The 14,767-nt window shown below is 39.4% G+C and overlaps 1 protein-coding gene across 1 annotated transcript in view; it reads right to left on the reverse strand.

Moving 5' to 3' along the window:
- The window catches only part of LOC140172632 (TBC1 domain family member 31-like), a 47,994-nt gene extending 43,045 nt beyond the window's left edge, over positions 1–4,949 (reverse strand). The window contains exons 1-3 of the mRNA XM_072195768.1: positions 4,836–4,949; positions 4,300–4,455; positions 480–595 (exon numbers count right to left, since the gene is read on the reverse strand). Of these exons, the coding sequence (XP_072051869.1) occupies positions 480–595; positions 4,300–4,455; positions 4,836–4,912 (349 nt within the window). The 5' untranslated portion in view covers positions 4,913–4,949. The remainder of the gene's footprint in view (positions 1–479; positions 596–4,299; positions 4,456–4,835) is intronic.
- Between the last annotated feature and the right edge of the window lie 9,818 nt (positions 4,950–14,767).

Here is a 14,767-nt window from a genome sequence, read left to right on the forward strand (position 1 = left end):
CTGGAGCCTTCAATGAGAGCTGTTTAGAGCATTTACAATAGAATGTAAGGAGAGAATGGGCAACTATAAAGGAGAGCTCCTATATCCGGTTTAAGGAAAGCAGTAGAGAGCGATTGAAAAGGCAGTCCCTGAGTTAATAAATCAAACTTTTCATACTTTGCATTTTATGATTCTCACATTGGTAGTTTTTGATACATTCTGTTTAATTGTTGCCAATTTTTGTTGGTGTTTTGGAGAGGAAAACCTAAAACTCATCATTTCTTGATAGGTCAATCCTGAGAGGTCATTTTCAATGGCTTATCTTACAAGTAATAAGGTTTCACTGGGAATGCCATCGCAACTGAAAAAGTAACTCTATCTTCTATCAGGACATAGAAACATCTGAAAAAAAAGTTTTTAAAACTTTTTCAGTCCCCTGTTGCAGCATACTTGTTGAAACCTTATTGCTTATTATGGATTTCTGGCCCGTTCAATCTTACCTATATCATAACACTTGAGTGAGTAATCTGAGAGTGCTACTAAAAATTCTGTCTTCCTCCTTAAAGTAAATGCTAGTGATGTACATGGTGAGCCTGCTTTCTGGACCAACTGGAACCTGTAACACACAACAAATGATCAAGTAGATAGCATTTAATATTACAGATCTTTTAAAGCCTTAGTGATAATGCGCTATCACTATAGGATCCACAACATGTTCATCTATCAGGGAACAGTTCTTTTTTAAAACCCTAATACATTGTACATTATTCATTGAATGATTTTAGAAAATTTGGGTACAAAAACTCATACTCTGCAACTTGAGGTCAAATTTTGCATTATGAGTGTTTAATTGAGGTTATTGAAATATGACATTTGGATGAGGCCATTGTGGCCCATAGTGTATGCCATATCCACAAGGCCTCTGAATACTTTCCAAATCCTGACCATAAACCATTTACCAACAACTGGGTGACTAGCGCCAAACACCAATCACATAATACACAATAGTTCACTTTGCATGTAGATAATGCACCCAAATTCATGTACATAATATCCAATATAAATTCCAACAATTTCACCTACAATTATTTAAAGTAATCCTTAGCCATGGTGGAATCGTGTGATGCTTGGTTCCATTCGGAGTGCGTTGGGCTATCTGATTGCGTCTTAAATGCCCTTGGTCGTAGTGATTTGCCCTGGGAATGCTACAAATGTGGTCTTCCCAATTTTTCATCTGGGCTTTTTGACTCCATCATATTAGACACATCCGAAAACACTACCAACCATGACCACTCAACTTCTAGCTCCGCAAGCTCATCTCCTGGTTCACCTCTTGCCCAATCATCACCAAGCAAGCAAGCTAGGCAGCACTATTTCCAAAATCTCCGCCTTTTAGAGATCAATTTTCAGAGCATTTTCGGAAAGCGTGCCAAATTTTGGAGCCTCGTCGATGCTACGAAGCCAGATGTCATATTTGGATGTGAAACTTGGTTGAAGCCCTCCATGACTCAAGGTGAAATATTTCTGCCAGGGTACACTTTGTACCGTCGTGATAGGAAGGGTGGCCATGGTGGCGTTCTCCTTGGAGTGTTCATGAAAGCCTCGGTAGTCATCAGATCTCATTAGAAACAAGCTGCAAAGATACTCAACGGTAAACAACCTATTGTGATGGCATCTCTCTACCGCCCTACAAACAACGATCTCAGTGAAATGGAAGAACTGAACAATGCCATCATCAAGCTTTGCCAATCCAACCCTGGTGCTGCTATCTGGATTGCTGGCGATATAAATTTGCCTGACATTGATTGGCCCACACGTACCATCATCTCTCACCAGTACAGCATCGCGATCAATAAATCATTCAGTTTTGGACAGAGCGGGGTTAGAACAGATGATTGATTTCCCCACCAGAGGGGAAAATATTCTTGACGTCATTGTGACCAACAGACCCTCCTTAGTCAACAGAAGCTCTGGACTCCCTGCTTTAAGTGATCATGATGTGGTATTTATGGACATTAATGTTCGTGCCTGTAGGAAAAAGCCTGTGAAGCGCAAAATCCTGTTATGGAAACGCGCTGACATGGACGCCATTCGTGACAGAATGAAGAAATGGTCCAATAAATTCACTTCTGACCATTGCTCGTCAACACCAGTGGAGGTTCTTACTGAAGCGCTGCAGAAGGAATTAGAGAGCATTATTGAAGAGTGCATTCCATCTAAATTAAGCTCTGTCAGACACAACCAACCTTGGTTTAATTCATCTACCAAGCAAGCTGTGAGGCGTAAAGCTCGTTCCTTTAAGAAAGCCTGTCGCACCAACAAGGCGAGAGACTGGGCTCGCTTCAAGCGTCTTAAGAAGGAAACTCAGAAGGTTTGTCGCAACTCCTACAATAAGTACATCTATGACATCATCCACACAGAGCCTGGTAGCGGAAGAAATAAAAGACTTGGGTCTCTTATAAAATCGAAGAGATGTGACAATGTGGGCGTAGCACCTTTGAAAGACGGTGGCTTCTTGCACTCCGATCCTAGATCCAAAGCCAACATACTGAACAAACAGTTCACTTCCGTCTTTTCAGAAAACGATGGTTCTCCTCTACCGGACATGGGTGATAGCCAATTTCCTTCTATGGACAGTATTTTTGTTTGCCAGAAGGGAGTCATCAAACTCCTCCGCAATCTCGACAAGGTTTCACATCGCCATCTGCTAATGAAAGCTGAGCACTACGGAGTATGTGGCAACATCTTGAACTGGATTGCCGACTTCCTTCATGACAGATCACAAGTTGTCCTCGTTGATGGCCAGAAGAGTTCTGAATCCCAAGTATCATCAGGGGTTCCACAGGGGAGTGTCTTAGGACCGTTACTTTTCTTGATCTATATCAGCGATCTACGGACTGGCGTCCGTTCGCCGACCACCAGATTGTTTGCGGATGATAGCATTGTTTATAAGCGCATATCTACGCCTGATGACTCGGCCAGCCTCCAGAAAGATCTTGATGCCCTACAAGCCTGGGAATCCAAGTGGCTGATGAGATTTAATGCGGCAAAGTGCCAAGTCCTTCGAGTCACCAACAAGCGTCAACCCAACATTGCTTCATATAACATCCATGGTCATGTCTTGGAGGCTGTTAACTCTGCCAAATACCTAGGGGTTCATCTGGATTCTCGACTTAATTTCAACTCTCACGTCGACGCCATCACCAGAAAAGCCACTTCCACCAGGGCCTTCCTCGCTCGTAATCTCAATTTCTGCAGTCAAAAGGTAAAGGAAGCAACCTACACTACATTCATACGACCAACAGTTGAGTATTCTTCTTCAGTATGGGACACTCACACCCAGCGGAACACTTAGAAAGTTGAACAGGTCCAACGTAGTTCAGCCCGCTTCGTCATCGGTGATTACAACAGGACAAGCAGTGTCTCCGCCATGTTGCAGAAACTCAACTGGTCATCTCTTCAGAACCGTCGTCTGAATAGCCGCCTGATAATGATGTACAAGATTCGCTACAACTTAGTTGACATCTCATGGGATCATTATCTGACTCATCTATCATCATCCACCAGAGGACACAGCTCCCGCTTCTTCGTTCCTCAAACCAGCTCTACTGTGTACACCAACTCCTTCTTCCCACGAACCATCTGGGACTGGAACAACCTTCCAGAAGATCCAGCTGGTTATCCTTCACTTGACGCCTTCAAGTCAGCGGTGAGGGATCGTCCACAGAAGTAGCTCTTCCTCTCATCTGGTTTTTACTTGCACTTGTATATATTTTGCACCAGTCTTCAGTTCCTGTCGTCTATGAGCCGACACATGCGCACAAACGCAGTGCGTCTATCGTCGCACATGCGATGTTTGCACTTCAAAGGAAGAATGCCCCCGTTGCGAACATGTGGCATACTCCAGTACCTGGCAGAGAAGAACGGCAGTTGTTTACATTTTGCGAGTGTGCACAGTGTACACACAGAAGTGGGCTTCTGATTGGCTGCTTCAATCATCTGACAATCATAACAACAAACCGATAATATGATTGGCCGATTATGCATCACAAAACGTTGGTCGGCGCAAAGTGGCGTTCTTCACAAAACTCCACATATGTCACTCATCAAAAGGGCTCGTGCATCAATCAAAGCAAAAGACTGCCGTTCTTCTCTGAAAGCGAGTGTAAGTGTGTGAAAGTATATGCATACAATCTTCTGTACCGTGTTTCACGCCTGTGTGTTCAGAGCAGAGCTACAAGAGTGCCTAGTGTTTCACCTTAGCCAAGAACTACTTTAAATACCTATTTAGTGTTAATAAACAAAGATAAGAATACTAACCTATTTCTACCGATGTCAAAAACATATATGTTACCATGGTGATCACCCGCCACAAACCTATCACCAGAGACATCAAATGACACTTGCAGAAAGCGTACTCTTCGTCCTTGAGGGGCAAATGCACCAGTGACGTCATGACTGATTTGGACCATCAACCTACATGGATTGAAAACATATATGTGATGCGATCAAGCAAAATCAGTCGGAACTCGGAAATATTGATTTTTGTACACAACATGCTTATCAATAATTAAAAAAAGACCCAAAGGGCCTGCAACAATTTTGGCTTATTTTGAGTCTGGAGAAATGTTCATTAATTCCAAATTATAAAGAAAAATTAAATAAGGGACCACTTTTTCCATGCTAAACCATTAAAATTAGCCTAAAAAAATCTATTTCGGATAAGTCCACTTTCTTGCATTTATTTAGCAATAAAGGTCTACTTTCTGTACCCCCTGCAAAAAATATTGGCTAAACGCCGGACTATGAGAAGTGCTTAAGTCAACTAGACACAAATCTTAGGGTATAAAACTTACCCATCAGCTGAAGATGATGAAGGTTTACGATGCCATATTTTGCCCGATTCTTTCCGATTCACATGTATCGTTTGCATGGTAATTTGATGCGCTGTCGCCTAAAGCTCCAATCACCTGAATTATAAAGATGATCATAATATATATATGAGGGCAATTCCAAGCAAAAGTGGACATGACTCAAAAAAATGAAATTGCCAATATATATTTCTTTTAACTTTTATATTATTCCAAACAGATGTAAGGTTCAAGTTATAAACTTTTTTCGGCATTTTTCTAACATTTTAGGGTTTTTTTTAAAGTTTCTTTGGAGAGTGTATTTTAAGTGAAAAACTCCTGTTCAACTTAGATATTTTCCAAGTGGGCCTATTTTATTAAACATGGGCACTTTTCTTTTAAATTTGATACATTTTATATCTCTGAAATATGGTCTTCAAGAAACATCCAACACATTTTAAATAATCCCCACTAATTTTTTTTTTTCTTTCATTATGCGTTTTCATAGCACTAAATATGGCGTATACGAGTTACCGAAAAGATGCATTTTTTATGTATTTTCAAAATGTTGGCAATGTAATTGATACCACTTATTATTTTCCTTCTACTAGTAGAGCCTTGAGTAAATAATAAGAAATTAATATACAAAACACTATCCATCACATAATAAGGACCCATTAAAAACTGTAGCACGAGTTACCAGTAGCACGAGTTACCGATGTAGCACGAGTTACCATAGCCCACTTCCCCCTGTACCAGCAAAGGTAATGCAAAATCTACCACTTGGCAGCAATAGAGGATCTCCCAACTACATAAATATGCATTTATATGTGACCATGGTATTGGTAACTAATTTTTTTTTTTTTTTTTTTTTTCATAGCATCAAATAGGGCTTATCAGTAGTTCTCGAAAGATGCATTTTTTTTTATATTTTCAAAATGTTGGCAATTTAATTGATGCCACTTATTATTTTCCTTCTACTAGTAGTGCCTTGAGTAAAAATAAGAAATTAATATACAAAACACTATCCATCACATAATAATGACCCATTCAAAACTGTAGCACGAGTTACCAGTAGCACGAGTTACCGATGTAGCACGAGTTACCATAGCCCACTTCCCCCTGTACCAGCAAAGGTAATGCAAAATCTACCACTTAGCAGCAATAGAGGATCTCCCAACTACATGAATATGCATTTATATGTGACCATGATATTGGTAACAGCTTTCTAGCAGCAGTGTAGCCAGTGTGGGGGAAGGGGCAGCCTGCCCCATGACAAACTAGAATTATGCAGTTCGTAATTAAGGTGCCCATACACACACACCCCCACACAAAAGTGTGTAAATAACAAAGGTTTGTAAATAAAAAATAATATGCAATATGCAAATAAGCTCATTAATATTCATAAATATGCAAATAACATGACACAAAATTATACAGCACATCAGGCCACCATATCCAACCAAACTAAGTTTGAAGTTGATTGGTTATTGTGTTTATAATGCTGCAAAGTGGATTAATGAAAATGTAGGCAAAATTTGTAAATAAGCTAATTAATATTCATAAATATGCAAATAACATAACACAAAACTACACAGCACATCAAGCCACCATTATTCTATCACCATACCGGTACCAAGTTTGTAGTTATTGTGTTGGAGCTGTACAGTGGATTAATGAATTTGCTCCTGCCCGGACAGCCAAACAAAGAAAGAAACAAACAAACAACCAGGCAACCACACATGTGTAGGGCCAAAAATTAAAGAGAAAAGTGACCTCCTGTCGCAGGAAAATTAAAGTAAAAATATGGAAGGCAAAGATAGAGATAAGATTCAAGGAGCCAGTTTCCACCCCGATCATGTGCCAAAATAGTGTACATTTATTTATACCAAATTTTTGCACACACCAATAAAGTCCTTTTTTTTTAAGCTCAAAGACTTTACATTGCACAGTCTCTCTAAATGCTATTTAGCATATATCCCACTATCAATACCTGGTCAAAATGATGCAACCAACATTTTTAGCCCTCCACCCCCTAGGATCTAGCCTAAGAACCAATCAATTAATATGGGCCTCATGGAAGAACAGAGGATACCTTAAAACATCCACTGAATGAGTAACCAAGGCAAAAGAAGAAATAAAACAAACAAAATAGATAGGGCCTACTGGAGATCCTGAGATTAACAGCCACAGTGATATTGTTGATACTGAGATTTGTATAGTTCTGAGATTTGTATTGGAAATTGGTTTGTTGTTGAGTGTAATGAGGCTCATTTTCCAGCTTAGTGAAGTGATTGAAATCGGGCAAACTGTAGAGTATTTGCACCAAGCAGGAAATGGTCTCAACCAAAAGATGACCAAACATTCTATAACTCAGAAAGCAATTTTTAAAAAACTTACAGAGCAAATAACCATGAACATTACAAGTTTTGTGAGGGAATTTAGAGTCAAATAACATGGAAGTAAAAGTTTTATCAATATTATTGTTGACTGTTCAATTTAACTGTTTAAATTTAAGCCCTAGAATAAAATATCCAAACAGGATCAAGCAAGGCGTATGTAAGGCTGGGATGTTTGTATGTAATGTGTGTGGTACATTGTATGCTGGTACATACACTGAATAGTGTTATTTGTACATAGATGGGTTATTTGGGGAGTTATTTGTACATAGATTGAGTTATTTGATCATTACACCAGTTGTTGAGGAATTGTTATAAAAAAAAAATTGACATTTAGATGAACAATACCATTTTATATATGGCCGGACAAACTGTAGCACGAGTTACCGTAGTACGAGTTACCATGTTTTTTGCCAGTCAATGTAAAACTATGAGGGGCACAACTTTTTAAGGTATACCAAAACAAACCTTATTATAGCAATTACTTATCATATAATCAATAAGGCTTTAGTGTTTTTTGTTTTAGCACACCATCAAAATAAAAATGAGTGATTTTTAAGCATGTCCTCTGCTCAGTAGTACGAGTTACCGATTTTACAGCTGTCCCATACATACAAAAGTTGATATCCTGAATTAGCAATACTATGAGGATCTAGCCTTGAATGTTGGGTATTAAAATACAAAAAATACAGATTCCAATCAAATCAATTTAAAAGCTGGAGCACAAAATATGCAAAAGGACACCCAAAAGTGTAGCACGAGTTACCGTGGAATTGCCCATGACTAGATCCATTTTAATATTCACAAGGCAAATGAGGTTTTGGGCTATTCGAGTTGAAATCCATACACCCACTATGGAAGACATGACCTTAACCTTCCACACAGGGAGTGTGAATTTTAAATGGGTTTACCTGAATGGGCGACTCTATTTGAAATCTACACCCCCTGTGTAGGAGAGTCATATTGTCCATTCATCTAGGGGTGTATGGATTGCAAATGGAATCGCTCAATAGCAGCTGATAATTGATAACTTCAGCTTGATGTACAAAACATTATGTCCTTCTTTTTTATTTACAAAAATCATGAAAAGACCAAACATAAACTGTTTGCTTGTCCAGGAGGTAGAATCAGTAGGTCAATGTTCGAATTATCTTTTAAAACTATTAAAATCAAACAGCCAAAACATGCAAATTACTAATTAATTACGGTACCTTTAAAAACCTGAAATATGTATGATGTATTTGATAAATTTTCTGTATACAGAGTATTTACTGTATATTTTCTACTCTCCGGCTCAATCTGCACATGGCTTACAGTTTGTTATGAACAACAGAAACAGGCTGTGAAGAACACTCGGCCATGGAATTTAATTTTAAGTTCGTCAGTATAATTTAACAGTAAAGTAAATCAAGTACTGGTAAGTAACTTCCACTCTGCAGACTTAGAAACTTGTTTGATTCCACTGACTATTTGCGATCGAAATGTACACAACAAAAATGACAGCAATCATCGACAAGAAATTCAGGACTTGTTTTCACTCGACTGTGAGTTGCAACATCAACCGGAAATGACATGGCATTGATGGTGTGTACAACCCCTGTTACTTTCCTATTTGGCGAGGACGACAAAGACCTGTCAAAACTGTTCCGGTTGTCCAAACACTCAAGAATCAGTAGGATGGTCCACAATATCGAAAAGGCAAAACTTAGTTAACACATTTGCAGGTTTGCTAGTCAGCCAAATTGGTTCATAGAAAATTAAAAAAGAAAAGATAGGTCAACAGAGGCGGATTTAGGGGGGAACCCCCGTAGCGGTGCATGCCCCCCTAATATATGCAGAGCGGCGCCACACCCCTATTTTTGGGCAACACCATATGGGATACTAGAGCATGCGCAAATCGTAATAATTTGTAGAATAGAACTTGGTGGTAACTCACATGATAGTCGCACTCTGCTTAGCCTGAGTCGCTCGGCCTATCTCGAACAAAATCGCCATGCGTAGCTATTGAAAAACGAGAGGATTCGCCGTACTATCACAGCAATTTTTGACACAAAGATATAGGGATGATGACGCTGTGGCCTGTATGCAGGATTTTTTGGGGGTGCTGTTTTTGAAAAAGTGGGACTTTTTTCAAGAGGGGGGGCAGGGGTAGCACTAGGCTGCATTTTGGGGTCCAGGACTCACCAAAACAGTTGGGACCCCCTATTTTTAAATTTTCTACAAGTTCAGGGTTCATGCAGACCCCAGCTTTTCAATCTAGCACTACTGCAGACATACTAAACACAGCCAAATTAAAGAGTCGCCACTAGTTCCATCCCCATTTTATCAGTCTGATGAGTTTATGGCAAAATAATTATATAATAATTTTCTATACCATACACTTTCCTTCAAAGGTTGATACCAAATTTGATATCAAAAATAAATCATTGTGAGCATAGGAACCGTTGTTTGGAAATTTGTGCAATTTTTAAAATGACATAGGGAGTTGTATCACGCGGCAGAGCTAGCGTGAGTGCCAAGAATTACATTGCCTGAATAGGCCAGCAGGTACATCAACACATGCATTTGAGAGGTCTAATTTCATTGTCATTAAAGGTTTACCCATGCATGTCAAAATGCAAATACCCCGCTCTTTTAAATGTGCGCAGGGAAGTGTACAATGATTCCTGTACGCGTTGCTTCAGGCCATATAATAAGCTGATACCATGCAATTTGGCTTTTGCGTGGTCAATTCGTAATTTATCATTTTTGAAATTGCACAAATTTCCAAACAACGGTTCCTATGCTCACGATGATTAAACTTTTGATATCAAATTTGGTATCAACCTTTGAAGGAAAGTGTATAGAAAAATATTATATAAATTATTTTGCCATAAACTCATCAGACTCTGATTAAATGGGGATGGATCATGGAGCTAGTGGAGACTTTTTAATTTGGCTGTGTTTATTTATCTGCATTTGTGCAACTCGGACTCACCAAACTCTCAAGTACTACGGACCCCCTACTTTCAGATTTTCTGCAAGTTCAGGGGTCCCTGCGGACTCTGGAGCGCTTCGTTCTGGCACTACCCCTGGGGGCAATTTTGTAAAAAGTGGACTTTTTCCCCAGATTTGGACCTTTTTTGACCAAAATAGCGTAAAAAAAACCTATTTGTATATACCGGTACTTCACTTGAACCAAATTATATGATTTATTTTTGTGATGAGAGAATTGCCAATGTATGGAATTTTAGAGGGATTTTAATAGAAGTTCCATAGTAAAAAGCTGCTCTATCAATCATGAGACTATACGCTGGCGAAGTTAAGTAATTAATCAGATTAATTACCATAGCAATAGGGTGAAAACAATTTTGAACATATCACGCTGCACTACAAGCAGGATTATAAGCAGGTTACACTCATCACCTGTGTATGTCTGCAATCATAAATTGAATACAATACTGGTCTTTTCAAAGATACTAATCTTACAGATGCAAGTGATCAGCATGATATGGTTCAATGCAGAGAGTACATGTATATTCAAAAATTGTTTTCACCTATTACTATGGCCAAATTGGTCAACCTGGGAGATTCCACGTTTGTTGATAGAAAGACAGCTTAGGCTAATAGAAATTGGCACTCCATTCGTGGTGGATAATAATAAAGTTTAAAACATGTAGGCCTAGCCAATGTCCCGCACTTAGGCAGGGCGATTCTTTGTTGGATTATTTTATTTGATCCTATTTGTGACCTCTTTCCTTTTCTCACAAGTCTGAAACATCGAGGCGTAGTACCGTCCATGCGAACTTGGATGTAAGCTTAAGCGAGGCCTAGGCCTACATGTTGACATAAATTCAAGAAAGTAGAAAACTTGGAAGTATCCCGGGACTATATCTGCCTCTGTATTTTGCAAACTAAAACAAGAATAGGGCCTACTCTATTAAATAAATACGAAAATGAGAGTAGGCCTATGACTGAATTAATTTAGATGCCAAGACACTGAAACTGATCATAGTAAAAGTCACACCGGCGCTTAGATACAGACTTTAAGGTACATATTTCGAGGTGCATAACAGACACAAAATTTGTGTCATAACAAACACCAAATTGGTGTCGATGACCTGACATGCATGCATTCTTTTGTGATGGTCTTTCAATTTGTGCCGAGTGTCCTTGGGAGACTTGACTATGCTTCAGTGGTCATGAAAGGATTCAATAGATAACCTCTGCCCCACTAATCCCCAGCTATTGTCTGAAATTGCACCTCGGAAGATATATTATAACAACTCAGTCCCTCAAATGATAGTCATATAACGACCAAAAGATAAATGACTGACTATCATTGAGGACTGAGTTCCGCAGTCTAACCGGCGCTTGCACAAAGTTATGAATGAATGCCGTACAAATGGTTTATACTCATCACATCATGTAAGTCGCCATGGTCGGGGCACGTATGTAGGGCTATTTGCATGCTTGTCATGGGTCGACCTGGCTAAAAATCCTGGCGTTTGCGGGCCGAATGTGGCAGCCCAAAATTTACGGTCGACCTGGGAGAAACCGATTTACGATAACTTAGGTGGTCTATCGTGTGCGATACGCTATTTTTGGTCGACCTGGGATTTTTTTCTCCCAGCTTGACCCAAAACGCATTACTATGGTAGTTAATCCGATTATTACGTTAACTTCGCCAGTGTATACTGTTTTGTTGATGCATTAAATCATGAAATGTTGGCATTAAATGTTTTTGACAAAAGTCAACTTTGATAAGATGCTGCAACTTCACAACGGTAAGCGCTTATGACAAAACAGTTTTCGGTGTTGGCTGTCTTTACTCAATGGTTTTAATTTGAAAATGATGTGGTTTGATGACAAGTTTTAATCCACCTTTTTATACGAGAACTCTAGCTTCGAATTTGCACACGATAGTTACACATTTGATGCTAGAGTGCGTTACTATTGTTTTTCGGTCGGACAGTGCTGCAAGGGGGTTTTTTATTCTGTTATTGTTGAAATTTCGATGAAAGTTATTTTGATGAGTCAACTGTATCTTTTGAGCAAGATTTGCTTATTTTGGACAGTCTAAAATTTTGCTGAAGTGTAATTTTAGCAACATTTTTGATGCAATCGCCTGTTGTGATCGGCTGAGTTTACTTCTGAATTTCCATTGCTTTGCAGTTTGCACAGTGTCATGCATCAGCGAATCCGACTAGATTTTGAATGCAATGATCTCTAGCCTAGAATTCACTCGGTCGGACATCCGGGAACATTGTCCCCTTTGCACAAGCGCGCGCGCATAGCAACCAGCTCGAGAAAGGGGAACTGCACATGCGCTGCACATGGGCACACTGGTTTTACAAGGCTATTTCCCCTTTGTGACGTCAGCCCGACCAGTCCAAGAGAATGTGAAGCTATCGGTGAGCAATTTCTTGGCTAGACTTCTCGAGCAATACATACATTACCTACACAAATAGAGTGATTAACGCACCCGTTCACGCAGCATGAATAGCCTAGACTTGCTTGACAGTCCTATATATGCCGTACCTATGTATATTAAGGACTGGCTTATGCCATTTTGGATGTCAATGGGAAATACACACTTAACGATTTGCGCCGGTTAGAAACTTGAAAAAAAATCTTTAAAATTTCATCAATGTAAAAGTGGTACCAACCTTATTGTGCTTGCTAATTTAAGACTCGGTTGAAACAAAATTAATCGAATGCATTTTAGTTTCCAAAAAGGCAAAATTATCATCAAAGTTCTGCCGAAATCTGCACCCTTGCGAAGGGTTCAGAAATCGAATCGAACGAAAATATCCGATCTTTTGCGATCAAAAACACAAAATTACAACTTTAAACATACTATTGGCAAAAGACATTATTACCAAACAATATAGAATAGAAAATTTGACATCATTTTCACAAAATATTGAAGAAATTTGCTCACTAGACATCGAAAAAGTACGCAATCCAATTCCTGTGGGAAACTGAAAGTGCATAATCCCCACTAGCCTGAATAGGGGATTAAAAAGCTGTGAAGTACTCAGCTGTGTTAGTACAGTTACTGGCACTGCATGACATGATGAGCAGATTTTATAACATGGATAAGCAAAACTTAAAATATTAAATTTGTAACATTTTTAAGCTTTCCCATTATAATTTAAATTTTGTAAGCTTACTTAAAATTAATTATAAACGGATGACTCAGTAAGATGACAAACTTAATTAAATTATAGAGCATTCTTTTATAATTGCAAAGTGCAAAATTCATTACAATTGGCGCATCTGAAACCATGAAAAATAAGCTTTTTAAACATCAACTTCATGACTTACAATACAATTTGTTTTTTCGAAAACGCCGCCATTATTTTTGTATGAGACTCGACAATAGAGGGCGCTCTGTATAACAGTGTTGCCAAATTTAATAATTTTTACCTAAAAGCTAATTTCAGGGGATCTCACAACTTCGAGAATGTTCTCTGTACGTGGATGTGGAAATCAACACATAATAATAAAAATGTATGTTCTTCAATTGAATAATAATTAAAATAAATTGTTTAAAAGTATTGAAAAATTTCAATGCTAGACCATGGCTTGCCTCAGACTTCTTGTCAGGGTGGGAGGGAACAGGCGTGGACCAGGCATGGGCTGGGCAACCCACCCCCGGGCCACACCCACCACCTTGGGTCCTAATTTACAATTTTGTTGAAAAAAAACCAACAACTTTGTTTTACTTTACATGTTTTATGTAAGATACAAATTGTATCGCATTTTGATCATGATCAACAACGTGCCGGATCCAGGCAGGGGCACACTCCAGCCCATACCCCCTTTCTTGTTAAAAAAAATCAGTGAGAAAAAAGAAAATAGAGAAAAAAAACTGTGATGGGCACTGAACAATGAACATTCATCGCATAATAATGTTGTAAAAAATAGTCCACAAACTGGAATCAATATTTTTTCCATTATACTGAGGGGGTACCCGGTGCATCATCTTCGCATTTGGATAAAGAAATGGTTCCCACTTGGCCACTTTGGCTTCTGTTTTGGATATCTGTGCACTTTTTGTTATATGCAATGATAACAACTATATGGTTCTCGAAATGACCCCCTCCCTCCCTCCGCGTATGGATAAGTTCATTTACTTCAGTGGTTTACCTCAAATTCTTCGCTCGAAAACTTTTTTGACCCTCCCCCCGCCCCCGGCACATCTATTGTATTATACTTTGGGGCTGTCCCAGGGGGGCTGTGCCGGGGGCTGTGCAATAATTATGAGCCTTGGGGAGGGTAAAATTCGGGGGTGGGGCAAGCCGAAGGGGGGGCCAAGCAATTTTTGGCAAGCCAGGAGGGGGGGCAAGCGATTTTGGCACACAACCGCACGGAAATGCTTAAATATGCAAATTTTCCTGCTCAGGCGCTGCGCTCGCAACATGTATATAGACCGTGGCATGTGCAATGGGGGGCAAAGATTTTTTGACGGGCCGAGGGGGATCAATCACTTTTTCACGGGCCGAGAGGGGGGCAAGCGATTTTTGGCGAGCCGTTTTGAATTTTCACCAACCC

Source organism: Amphiura filiformis, chromosome 16, assembly GCF_039555335.1.
Source record: "Amphiura filiformis chromosome 16, Afil_fr2py, whole genome shotgun sequence".
Classification (NCBI taxonomy): domain Eukaryota; kingdom Metazoa; phylum Echinodermata; class Ophiuroidea; order Amphilepidida; family Amphiuridae; genus Amphiura; species Amphiura filiformis.